At 29.5% G+C, this 14476-nt stretch overlaps 1 protein-coding gene and 1 long non-coding RNA gene across 3 annotated transcripts; both read left to right on the top strand.

The window, feature by feature from the left end:
• Nucleotides 1-1689: 1689 nt before the first annotated feature.
• Ppp1r15 (Protein phosphatase 1 regulatory subunit 15) lies at nt 1690-8607 on the top strand. The gene is made up of 3 exons (XM_072905241.1): nt 1690-1964; nt 3435-5616; nt 6674-8607. Exons 2-3 carry the CDS (start codon nt 3493-3495, stop codon nt 6884-6886), a joined length of 2337 nt encoding a protein of 778 aa, XP_072761342.1. The 5' UTR covers nt 1690-1964; nt 3435-3492; the 3' UTR covers nt 6887-8607.
• Nucleotides 8608-12368: 3761 nt separating this feature from the next.
• On the top strand, nt 12369-13947 carry LOC140672486 (uncharacterized). 2 transcript variants are annotated; one of them, XR_012047904.1, is made up of 4 exons: nt 12369-12614; nt 13186-13269; nt 13358-13454; nt 13864-13947. It is a non-coding gene; the product is annotated as an uncharacterized lncRNA (long non-coding RNA). The 2 variants fall into 2 exon arrangements; XR_012047903.1 differs by lacking the exon at nt 13864-13947 and adding an exon at nt 13775-13848.
• The last annotated feature ends 529 nt before the right edge of the window (nt 13948-14476 follow it).

Here is a 14476-nt window from a genome sequence, read left to right on the forward strand (position 1 = left end):
CTCTACGAATATTTCATCATACTTATATGTATCAATTAATTGTTGACTATGTAATTTTGATGACACGCGAGAAATCTGCCAGTTACTTTTAGACTGTGTTTGAGTCCATGCTATCAGAGTCTATCGCGAGTATATTTAGAATTGTTTCTATCAATTTTTGTGTATGTTTTTTGCATACTTTTTTTTCTACAAAAATCGAGTTCGCTATTGTTTCAGATTTTAAAATGCAAATAATATAACTAAAAAATATATACACGTACACACAAGTATCTCTTATTGTTTTTATTTATTTTAATAATTTAAATAGACGGCAAGAGAAACGATATAAATATTTTATATTTTTAAAAATTTTTATTGATTCAGATAAAATCTTCCCATTTCTTAATCGTCGAAAGAGATACGTTATCAGCTTAGATTAAGACAGAATATTACACAAAGAATGCTGCATTCTTCAACCTAAATATGATCCATTGAACGTTTGTGATCCGTCGAACAAATATGTAAATTGAGAGTAAGCATTATATCTTTAAAACATACATAATCATCTCGCGGTGGATATTTTATTACATATACACAGTAAAAATTGTAAGAAGACAATAACACATATATCGCTTGAGGCTTATTGTTTTCTTAACAGAGATTTATTCTCTTATGCGGCCCTTTATATTATTACAAAGATCTTCTATTAAATTATTATTATTATTATTATTAAATGAAATATTCAATTTTGCTTTACGCTCGAAATAATTTTAAATTAATCGTAGAACAAAAATTTAATGTATTTCAATGTAAGCAATATAATTTGCGAACGGCTCGTGTAAGGACTGTTTTCGAATATCGGTAAATGGATGCGATTTTAAGATATGACAATAGCAACAGTAAAAATTTAAGGCTTTCACATGCACTTGGCGCATGCATTATTTGTATCAGAATCATATGTTTCGTTTGTGATATTTCGCGACCGCAAGCCGATACCGATACGTGTGCGATAATCTGACTTGCAAATTAACGCGATTGAATCATTAGCAGAAAAACAGCACGCACATTTTCTACTTTAAAATTTTCTGTTATCAGTAAAATTAATATATAACAATTTCATTAGTACATATAATTTCATCAATTATCGAATTACAGAGGATTGAGCAATTCTGATCTGTCTTTGTTGCAACATCAAAATATAAATTTTAGTCAGTAAATATTTTACGTTTTCGTGATTTCATCAGAAATTCTATTGTGTTTTACAAACGCATTGTTTGTACGATATTACACGACATGCGCATCGTGTTATGTGCAACAGTTTCGACCAATCGTGTGAATCACACTTTCTAGAAGCTAGAAGGAATTTCACGCTATTTAGATCCTAGCTTAACCTTAATGCCTAACAGATCACGTGATCGCTTTAGCAGACACGTGCTTAGATACAAGGCACTTTGGGCGTCAAATAATTTTTTAAAAATTAAAGTCTGTATCAAATATTACACTATTACATGCGTAGAGTTTTAAAAGAGAAAATATTAGAGGCAAATCCGAATTATGATTAATCGATATACCCTTTTTTTCTCGATTGGATGTGTATCTGCTTGAAGATGCAGAAGCACCTGACAGCTTCTTGTTTGTCTACATCCCTGGGTTCCTGATCGCATTTCTAAAGTGCGTCCTATCGCGCATGCGCGAGCTGCCCTTTGGCTAGAACGATAAAAAAGTGAGAAGGCCATTCTGTAGTTGAAGATGGCCGCTTAAAGTACTCGTGAATATGTCTGTTGCAAAAATGTATCCGTCTACGAAAGAAATCCTCGACGCTGCTGCGAAATCAACACGAATTATCACGACAGCAAATAAGGATTTAAATAACAACATTTTATTTACGTCCGAGGATTGTGATTTCACAAGGAATTTACCGTCGTGTAGCGAACGATATTTATTGCGTGATCACACTCGTCACGTTTGCGAGCACTGTATTTCCCGTAAGTGTATACGTATATACACACATATGTATATATATATATATATAATATTTAAAAGATATATTTTTTTAAATAACTGGAGACAAGTTAAAGATATTTAAAAACTACAACTAAATATAGAGATACAGGTCCATATTTTAGATAGACGAATAAGGAGATATACAACGAATCAGTTGATTGTACATGCATGCATTAATACGTATATGCGCGTGTGCGCATTAAGACACTGCGCACTATTGCATATGATATGCACTGATGAACATTAAAAGCTGTCATATACAATTAAAATAGTAAAATAATTAATGTGACGACCTATTATTATTGTTATTTAATATAAATTTTATATAAATAATAATTTGTGATACTAATTATCTTATCGTTTTAGTTATATTGTTAAATTTATACTTTTATAATTTACAATATAAATAACAATAATAACTCGTAATATTAATTATCTTAAATTATTTTAAGTTTTAATTATTTATACTATTATAAATCAATTATTTATACTATTATAAAATTTGTATATAACAGCTTTTAATATGCATCAGTGTACTATATACTAAATCGATCAAATTCACTGTAGATACAATTTAAATTAGTATTATAGTGTTTTTGGATGAACGGGTTTTAATCGATCCAAGGTTGATTAATGACGTCTTTGAATCGTATCTGTATTATAAAAAATTTGAATTTATAATAAAATAGTGATTAATTGAACTGGGATGGATTACGTTCATCTGAAGATGTAAATGAATAACTTTAAAATATATCTAGATATATTTCAGATTTTTTTCATATATCTATCTCAGAATGTTTAATATTATATATAAAGTAATTGAATGAAAAGAGAAAAATAATATACTTTGATTATTATCTTATTGAAAAATTATTTTTCCAATATTTTTGTTCTCAACATGAACAATAGTTAAAATGTGCATTAAATGATTTCTTGATATTAAAATTACCCCTCCAATACAAATATATGTTTAGACACATAAATAGATATGTTTAGATATATAGATTTAATTTTTGCTACATTATTCAAGCTGTCTTTTTACTTTCAATGAAAGAGTGTATAGTTTATCTATAGTCATGATTAATACTAGAATAACATTATCAAAAATTGTATCTACATATATATCTAAACATTATGAGAGTTTATTTTATTTAGTTTTCTATGCTTGTCTTTTAGCATCCTGTTTTCTAATTTGTTTGTTATAAATAATGTAACCCAATTTATGGACTTAGATACCTCACATCATTATATATTATATAATAAGTGTACACATCTTTATCAGTGTATGTTTATTGTTTACACATATAAATTGTAAAAATTCCATATGCTAACAGTTGCCAATGTACTAAATATTTTTTATCAGTTTTTATTATTATTATTATTTATTATTATTATTTGTAAATAGACACTCATGCTTTTACTCTCTTTTAATCAATGTATATTTTTTTTAGCATACAGAGGCTTTAGACGGAGAAGTAGTGGTGGAATTCCAATCTGTTGAATAAGGATATGCCAGGAATTTCGGTACTTGGATCTCTGCGTTCAGACTTCTCTAGCAAATTTGCCTTGCATTCATCAGAAGTCTTTTCTTATGAGCCTAATGCAAACACAATGGAAAAACTAAATACTATAACCCACGTTTTACGTGGAGAAAACAATGTAACATCTATGAAAGGTCAAAGAAAGAGTTTCTTCCAAACTGTGTGGAATCAGTATATTGGCGGAAATTTTTTAAGAAGACCAGTTACCTTTTTATCCAAAATGAATAACCCACTATCCGTAACGCTCGTAAATAATGAAATAGTAATGCCCGAGTTTATTGAAAAACCGTGCATGCAAGACGAAAGATCTATTGATATGATGAACCACGTGAGTAAAGTTATTTTCGAAAGTATGCACTCTACAGTTGATTCGTTTATTAAAAATCGTTCGAAATTTTGGACCGATTTTGAACGTTATTTTGGCAACGAAATGGAACAGCAAGAAATAAAACAGGACAACAAAGATATAACTATAGAAAATCTTATATATAGTATGATGGACTCTAATATCACGTGCAAAGATAAAAGCACAATGGAATCTCATTCTGTGTCGAACGTTCGCGAGATCGAAAAGTTAAACAGTATAAAGAATAATTTTTGTTCTACAGAAGTTGATTTACAAAAGTGCACAGATACTGCTAAAGATACATTAGATTTGAACAAGAATTCTGCCTCTAACGACATTGATGTTAACGAAGAAACCAAATCTTTTCTTATTGTTTCTCATTCCGATGTACAAGAACTTGTAAAACCCGTCAAGAAAGTTCCAATATCGGCACGCTTGTCCGTCATGTGTCGAAATGCTTGGAATAGCCTGACCACTCGATTTTATTGTAGAACGAACTCTATGGAATCAGAAAAATCCGTCAAGCGCCGGTCGTATTTATTGAAACGACACTGCCGAAGAAGGGCCAATATCATTGCAATGGGCAGAGGACGCAGTAGAGAAAAATGCCAACTCAGACGTTCTGGGGTGAGTCAAACCAGACATCGGAAGGAACGTACCAGGCGTGATTTGGCTATGATCATTGAAGTAGACTACGAAGTTTATCGAAACGACGAGATGCAATACTACGGAATACAAAATGATCACTCGTTAAATGACGAATCTGATAACTTGAATGACATGGATGGTTATGATGTTCCAGATGGTGCTTTGCTCGTAAAGCGGACTAAGCCTATAATATTTAATTCTTCCGATATAATGTCTATGAAACGAAAGCCACAGACAATTGATCCTTTTACAAAGAACAACAAAGACTGTAATAAGAAAACATCTGATACAGAGGAAAGTCAATCTCAGTCACGATTATTGTCGGTCAGCTCAGTCGATTCTGAAGATAGTTTCATAGTTTTCGAAGCCAACGATGATGAATCGAAACAGGAAGCGGCGGAATACTCGACCGGAATGCATTATACTCTACTTAAGTCTTCGATAGAAATCGAGGATTATAACGGTGAAATAAATCCGCATGGAAATTCATTCCGACCGCGATTATTGTCGGAATGTTCGGTAAATTCCGAAGATAGTTTTATAATTTTCAAAGACGTCGGAGACGAATCTCCCCAGAAGCAGGAAGCAATGAAACATCCTACCAGAGTACATTATGTAATTAATCCTTTAACAAAGATTAATAGCAGTTATCACAAGGATTGTGATAGTAACACGTACAATGCGCAAAAAGATACGTTACGACCGCGGTTATTGTCGGAGAGTTCTTCCGTCGATTCTGAAGATAGTTTTATAGTTTTTGAAGGTAGTGACGATGAATTACTAAAGCAAGAAACATCAGAAGACTCAATTGAACATGATGTATCTGAGTCTTCGACGATAATCGTCAACGACGACTGCAAGGATTATAATAACGAAAAATATATGCAGGAAAATTCGTTTCAATTCTCACAAAGTTCCGAAGATACCGAAGATAGTTTTTGCATAGTATTCAACACTAAACTGGAAAAGAACGGCACCACTGAAATTAGCTATATTAAAACGAGCACGTCCATTCCCACACAAGACAACGCAATAAAAAAGGAATTAATGATTGAAAACGATGAAGACAGCGAGGAATCAATAGCACAAATAAAGAAGGTAATTAGGGGTTTTTTATAGTCAAATTTATATCTTGAATTGTAATATTAGAAGTGTCAAATAATGTCAAACTGCAATTGAAAAAAGTCTATAATACATTTTTTATATTTAATATGAAATTATTAAATATGATAGAGGCTGTTAAAACTGTAAGGATTATAATAATTATAATTAAATTAATAATTAATCATTAAGCGACCAAACTGGCTGAATTAAGCTTTATACTTTTATTAAATGTTTGACAAGCTTAACAAAACGACGACGTTTCGACACGTTTTTATTATCAAATTAACTTAAAAAAAGATACCAAAAATTTGAACTTGATTTATAACAATATTTTTAAGTATTTTTAACGAATTTGACCCGGTGCCTGTGTTTGTTTATCACTGCTTTATAAGTAACTTCATTCGACGTTCTGACATGTATTTGTGACGTTGCATGGGTAACTTCTTAACTTTATAATGTCTAGAAAGGTACGTTTCAACTGCTCTATTGTGGATATATTACTTATAAATGCTACACAAAAAATCTTTCACATATTTCATCACATTTTAAGTTTTTAACACTACTTTATGTCAATCTTTGCGTAAAAATGTTACCTAGATATGTTATGTATTTTTAGACTTGAAAAGGATCTAAACCAAAGGTCGTCGTTTTGTTAAGCTTGTCAAACATTAAATAAAAGTATAAAGCTTAATTCAGCCAGTTCGGTCGCTTAATAATAAACCCTCCGAATTATTTTCGTTACTGGCGATATATATTTTTATCAATTAATAATTAAATTAAAATAATTTTGTCGATAGCATATTGCATTATGTATATAGTTTAAGATTCCTAATTATTTTTTTAGTTATAACAGTATAACTGCACAATTGTAGATTTAAGAATTAATGTAAAAATTATAACTTGATTAAATTAATTAAAAATTAACTGAATAAATGTAAAATTTAATTAATATTATATATAAGATATATCTTTAGTATCGAATTTAAATGTAAATTGTGTGTGTACAATTGTATATTGACAGGAAATTTTAGAATTTGAATTTCCATTTTAGGTGAGCTTTGCTCCGACTCCTCCAATCGTACACATCATGGTAACATGGGATTATGCATATCGAGCAGCTCGAAAAGGTCAATGGGAAGAAATGGCACGGGATAACGAAAGATTTAAAGGCCGTATAAATTCTATAGCGGCTGTCCTTAATCCAATTTTAACAAGTAAACATCGCTCTAAAGTTTGGCAGGAACGATTTGCTTTTCAAGAATAACTTGTAAATTAACAGTAATGAAGTAATCATTGTAATAGGGAAGAAGGAAGAAAAGGAGAAAAGAAGAGAGACACAAAGAGAATGATTGTATTAGATATTAAATATGTAATTTTATATATTTTAACATGTGCATAATACAATCTTTTTCTTTATATCTCTTTTCTTTCTCATTTTTTCTATACTCTACTATAAACGATCTCTTAAACTGTTAAACAAGATGTAATAAATTTAAAATATATAGGAAATGATATATAATTAGATAATAATTTATATTTAAGTAGTAATATAGGATAAAAATAAAATTAATATCTTACAGAAATAAATTACAGAAAATGGCTGTGAACATTACAACAAAGAAGTTTTTAGTGTATGGCTGAGATATATGATGTGTCCAATATGATATATTTCCTGAATTTCAATTTTAATCATACTCTATATCAGTTTTATAATATTTTGTATATCTAAAAAGTTTTTAGCAGATTTATTGAAAATAAAACTAAATAGAATGTGCTACAAACGTTGCTAATCAATTAAAATGCTACGTTTTGTGACGTTATACTACGTTTTGTCATGATTACATCCAGAATTTTGTCTTTGAGTTATAATGGTACCTCTCTAAACTTTTAGCACAATTTAGTATAATATGATACAACAATAATATATTTAAAACATATATAATGGACACAAGTTACTAAAGGTTTTCAAGTAAAGTTCTTTTAGATTATATAGGATATTAATTAAAAAAAAAATATATCTCTGCCATTGTAGAAATATTGTAAAATAACTGTAATATAAAAATTCCAAAATATGTTCATATTTTTTCATTCACAGTGAAACATGCAACATCTACTCTTAAGATTTTGCATTGCAAATAGAAAAAGGTATTTTAAGAATTTATGTTCACACATTTCCAAACTTGGAATTATTTTCTGTTACATGTCTTTTTTTGTAACTTTGTTTTCCTCTTTTTTCAATATCGACGTACATATATATAAGAATTGAATATATTCATTTTAAAAGAAAGCGAAAAAATTAATGAAAATTATAAGTTAAATTATAAGTATATAATAAAGCATGCATAAAATTTAAATACAAAATATTATTGATTATTGTCTTTTGTCAAGTGTGAAGTATAATTCGGATTTGTATTTTATCATATATTCTGTTCTTTTTTTTTTCATTCGATAATCTATGGAAATAACTGAATCAAAGAATAGGACTGACTATTATTTTACAGACATAAATTTTTGAAATACATTTCCGTATATAATGTGTGATGATTCTATATATAATGTGTGAATTGTTGTTTAAGTGGAATAATGTATCGACCAAACTTGTTACTTGAAGAAATTTATGTTGCATATATTTTAGACTTAAAAACCATTTACAAAATTCGATTAATATAATTATTTTTTGTATAATAGTACATTAATTAGATCACTTTGAGCCATAATCAATGTATATTATGTAAAAAATGTATACATAATGCCACACAGAAGTTTGTGTATATAATTTGTATGTCACGAGTGTAAAATTATCGACGGACAAATTTTAAAACGACAGGGCCTATTAGAAATATTACGGTATTTTTATTTGTGATTGTATACATACAACATACACACATTTTCACACATATGCACACTTGCTTTAATATCTTAGGTGTAATAAATGTAGTATAAGAGAAAGACGATTTTATCATGAATAAAGGGTTTTCGTGACAAGTGTATCTATCAATATCCATTTGTTTTTTTTTACTCTGAATTTTTTTCTCAAAAATAGAATATCAAAAAAATTATGTACATATTAATTATTAAATATGATAATTGTATCAAGTATATATATATTATCTAATTATACTTTTAATTTTTATCATTGTTTAACACACAAACATATATATGTGTATATATATTTCAGTTCGTTTTATCTCTTGTCGAAATATAATTGCCTGATAATGCCTGTCGGCAGCATACACTTTCTCAACTTCTTACGATAAAAAGTATTGCGATAGTTGATCAATCTCTTTTTCATTCCGTATCAGCTATATTTTCGAATATTGAATAATCTATTATGTCTATTAATTATTCCGTGAAATAATAATTATGTTAATCAAATTAAAGATTTCGTTTTGTAAAACCTTTTAGAAAAAATGATTTTTATAATAGTTTTATTAATAATAAATAAGTAAGAACAAATATATTAATTATACATTTGTAAATTTTCTTTGCATAAAATATTAATTTTATACAGATATTTTTATTACAGATCCATCATTGATATTGATTTAGAAATTTTAAAATACGCGCCGCTTTGAAAGTTCGCACTTCTTTTGCATCGTGTTCTCCTAATACCGTGAAGTTAGTTCCATTTGCGACTTGCTTTAGTGTGGGCCACCTCTTCCGAATTATGTTCCCGCGCTGAGTTTACATTACCTCCTGTCAGTACATATTCGCCTAATAACTCTGATGATTTTTCAAAGGTATCAAAAGACATATTCCAATTCTCGCTTCTGGAGATAAACCTCAAATAATTTGATAAGTCTTATCCTAATTAAGAGTCTGAATGTTATCCATATTTTTAGTCAATCTATTTTCTTATTAGACGAAAATATGAAAAGCTTCCTTGCCTAACATGGGAAAATTACATGGGTACATATTACATATATTTCTATAACTTTGATTTTTTTCATCAAAACGAATTTTTGTATTATCATACATGTATGTGCTATATGTATATGAAAATGATGCATATGCATAAATGAAAAACGGAAAGAAAGAAATCTTTATATCCAGTCAATTCTTCTGTATCGTTATCATTAGCAAAGTTTATTTCCTGTATGTCTTGTTTATTCATGCAATCTCTGTTTCAAGTCAAAAGAATAAATATTATACATGTAAACTGAACGATCTGTTTATTCGTTTGCACTTGCGATAATTAAAATCAGTTTATTCATTAAACATTTTATTAATATTGAAAGTAAATATTTTTTTGAAATATAAAAAAATTTGAATTTTAGTATGAATTTATGAGCGTAAAATTAAATTGTTAATAAGACTGACACCTATTATAAGAACAAAATTAGATTACTAGAATCTCTGAATATTTCTAAATCTTTATATTGTAATTTTTTATTGTAACTTTTTGAAATAAGTTTTTTTATATACTGTTTTATATACAGTTTTTTATATACTATTCTCGCTCAAATATCGCTAATACATCAAAGATTTATTTTTAATGCTTCTTTATTAATAATTTAATTATCTTGTATGATTAAAATATATGACTTATGTATAAGTGTTTATATGCTTTTTATGTATTTTATATTTAATATATGTATTATATATATTAATTTATATTATGTATTATATATATATATATATATATATATATATATATATATATATATATAATGATTTTTCTTTCTATTCATCAATATTTTACAATGCTTCTCTCTCTCTCTCTCTCTCTCTCTCTCTTTGTATGCATTTATTAATTATTTTATACTGTATTGTAAATACTATTTTCAGATCCATTGATTTAATTTTTCCCGCGATCGTCTATCATTTTGTCCACACATTCACTTATAATAACTACTTGCGCACTGAGAAATCTCTCATAACGTAACAATAGGAAAATAATAGGAGCAGAATTATGTCAAGGGCAAGTTACATGATTACACACTTGCTCACTGATCGTAAGATCGCTAGAATTAGTAGTTCTGTGATAATTGAAGGAACATTTATTTATTTATTGATTTTAGGATAGCTGTGCGTGAGTTTAAAGCTTAATTAATGAGCTTTGCCGATAACGGCACGCCCTGCTCTCATTCGAACAGATCCGATCTGAAAATGCGATTGTTTCGCGCAATTGAGAGTCTAGTTATTGCGAGCTAACAGAAAGCGAACAGGAAGAGGATGGGCATGGCTTTAATTGACAGGGCCGGCCGGGTAGACAGACAGGTCTTCAACGCGGACTGTTGCAACGAGCGCGTTATGCGCCGTTGGATCGGCTTAGCACATTTACACATTTATTGTGAAAAAGCGGTGTGTGACGAAGCACGTCGTAGATCCCGGCAATTTCAACTATAGAAATTATCATGTGACTTATTGTTAGCCAATTTCCATATAATGTAATCTATCTGATATTTGTTTACGATATATCACGAATTTTTTTCTTCATTCCGCTGAATTGTATGTATAATCATTTATACAATATTATGTGCAAATTAAAGTAGTCTTTAAAAACAATAAAGATTTAAGGAAAGTACAATATACTGTCTGTGACATTGAATTCTGAGATCGTTTTGATAAATTTACCTAATTAATACATTTGTGCAATAAATGTTGAGTGTTTATTATCATCATCATTAATTTCTGCTATTGCTCTTACAGTTTTTATTATTCGATTATAAAATATGTACTTTAACTATCGTTGTATTTAAAATAATTATCAGTCGAATCATTTTATTAATAAAAATAAAATCGAAACGGTGATTTGAAAAAGAAAAGAGAAGAATCTGACGGACAGTAATTCATTAATTCACATTTTAAGATCTCGGACAATTTGGCACGATATAACATGGCTAATTTATTGAATAATCACTGCAGAAACAGCATCTTTACTTGCACTTTCACGTGGAAAGTTTTAAAAGTTCACTGTTACTTTCTCGCCTACATCGTCTACAACAGCTATGTTATAGTTAAGTTTAGTTTCTCCTCGATGTATTCAGCATCTAATAATGCATCTAACATCATTCTCTTATACAGTTTACTTTATAAAAAATATTTCAGAATTAAATTTGTATGATAATGGTTTTAGCTGATTGTATCGATAATCTCCTCAAGTGTCTGCTCCATAAATAAGATATTCGATATCAAAGCTCAATTTCGGATTCGTCATACATGGAGAACACGCGCGTGCACGAGAGATCGTGGCTTTTTTCTTTTTCGTCTTTATTGTACGGGACTTCTCTGTGGTTTATTTCATGCGATCTGCTTTCACCTTTCCACGTTGAAATCGACCGAATTACATGCGAGTGGATGCGATATAGATATTGTCGTGCAAGGCAACAAATTGAAATTTTAATTCCGGCTTCGAGTAATTCTTGTCGCATATTTAATAATATGATTTAATATTATTGAAAGCGAAAGCGTAACAAAAGTATATTTTGTGGGATATCGTTATCTTTCTTCGTTTTCAATAGTACAACAAATTACTTAATTAGCACTAAACTTTTTTGCATCGTATTATTTTCTTCTACCTGAAAAATTGTTTTTTCTGTTTAATGGAGCAAATGATTTCAAAATGTTTAATTCAATTATATATAAAAGTGCTTTCAGAAAGAAAAAATTGCTATAATTATATAAATGACAATATTTTAAGTAAAAATTAAAATGTCTAATAAATTACTATTTTACATATTATTATATATATTATTCTTTCTTTTATAAACATGAGATACAACAGATATTACTATATATTATAATTCACTTATTCGCAAAACTTTCGCGATGTATCTTTCCACTGCCTCATATCTTATAATTCATATTACGAGCGATAACGCATACAGTTCTTACAGACAGCCTTACATAAGCCGAGTCCCAATTAATTATGTTCAGTAACAGCATTCGACTTTCCTCCTCGAAACAGTATCTTTCTGCAATTTGCTCGTGTAATCATTTTAAATGAACTATGAGTTAAATGTCTACACTGGTGAAAATCATATTTGAAGGTAATTTAGAAAGTTCTACTTATAGAATCTATAATTATAATACGAAGAGAGAAAATTTTATCATAAATTAATCATAATAAATCACAATTGTACTTTTATTTTTCCTAGAGATTTTACATTAAGATCAATATCACTAGACATTTTTTTACAATTTTCTATGATTATTTTTTTTCCTTATCACTTTCTTCTTCTACTTTGATAAATAAATAGCAGAAAAAATTTTTTACACGCGCGACAGTTTCCGTGTGAAAATCAACACACAAACTTTCACCAATTTGACCACATCTCAAATTAGCATTAGGCGTTGATCGATGTATACTCTCCATAGCCGTGCTCAGTTTGCGACCGACCATTGTCCCGTAATTTCGGTATACAATATTATTGGCCCAATTGAGTTTCGCTGGCTTTGTAACGATTACATCATTCGCGCATCCGGTATAGATATACGATTTACCAGAGTTTTTTTATGACAAATTATTTTTTCCTTCATATATATCATGTAACACGCAATTATAGTTTCTATCTGATATAGAGATGAAAATGTTCGTCTTACTTTATTTTTTAAATTTAGTTTGTAAGATTTACGCAACTAACATTGTTCCATGAACGAACTGTAGATGAAATCGATTCTATCTAGACGAAGACTTGATACAAGGTCAGTATTTATAACGCAATCTCTTATTTTTCAATGCCGAACATGATTATAATCGACTTTCTATTGGGGGAACGAAATATTCTTGCAGAGTCTTGAAAAACACGATGAAATCCACAATTGTTATTGCACGATGCACGATTTTTCCCCCTCCCGCAACAAAGTTAATCGACGCTGCACATATATAAGTAAGACAAATGGAAAATTTTTTCCGGCTCTTTCTTTCAATTTATTTCTACCTTAAACTAATTGAAAAATATATATTAGCTATAAACTCGCTGTTGCGACAATAATTATCTTGATGCACGATTTAGAGAATCAGAGAGAATGATTTCTTATGTGTATTTTAAGTGTGACTGTAGTGAGATATAATTATATATATATATATTTACATATTTACATATTTTCGTATTTTTTAAATTGATTTCAAGATCTTTTTTCTTCTTTTTTATCATATATATGTATATTAATTATATTATCATGTATTATATATGTATGAATATTTTAGCACACAAATCTTTAAAATTTTCGCACTTTCGGAGGCGGATAAAAACAGATATTAAAAACGTGATAAAGAAACGTGGAATTTTTTCAAAGTGCAGATAACAATGTGGGATTTCCGCGACAGAGAAAAACAAACGCAACGCAAAAATCCGTAATTATTCTTCAAGAAAATTCCGCATACATAAACAGCCATCATGTACAGTTGCATGCAACGAAAGTCCGAACTGCCTGATAGCAGCGAGAATTGCGTGGATCTGCGGGTCGCAATGGTGGGGTAACATCTTTATTGGTATCGTTCCTGTTGTGTTTGCAGCCTTATTTAGCGATCCGTGCCAGAACTCGCCAGACATTACATCTCGGAACCGAATCCAGAGTCCACAATGCGTCCGCAACTCTCGTTGGATGTAAATCGCTGTAACCGACGCGGTGACAGACACTTGCGAGATATGGTTTCTTCTCTTCCAAAAAGGGTAGTAACGGTGTACAAACGAACATTGTGATTTTACGATTATTATAAGTTAATTCTCGCTACATAGAATCGTACATACAACGTACAAAAGGCCAACAAGTACAATACAAGGAAAATACAAGTGCAGGATGCAGGTTTTATTAATTCTTCATCGCCTAACCAGACTTTTATAAATCCTTCAATTTTTTTCCAGATCATTGAATTTCTACCTCTTACGAAGTATATATTATATTAATT

Source organism: Anoplolepis gracilipes, chromosome 13 (assembly GCF_047496725.1).
Source record: "Anoplolepis gracilipes chromosome 13, ASM4749672v1, whole genome shotgun sequence".
Lineage (NCBI taxonomy): Eukaryota > Metazoa > Arthropoda > Insecta > Hymenoptera > Formicidae > Anoplolepis > Anoplolepis gracilipes.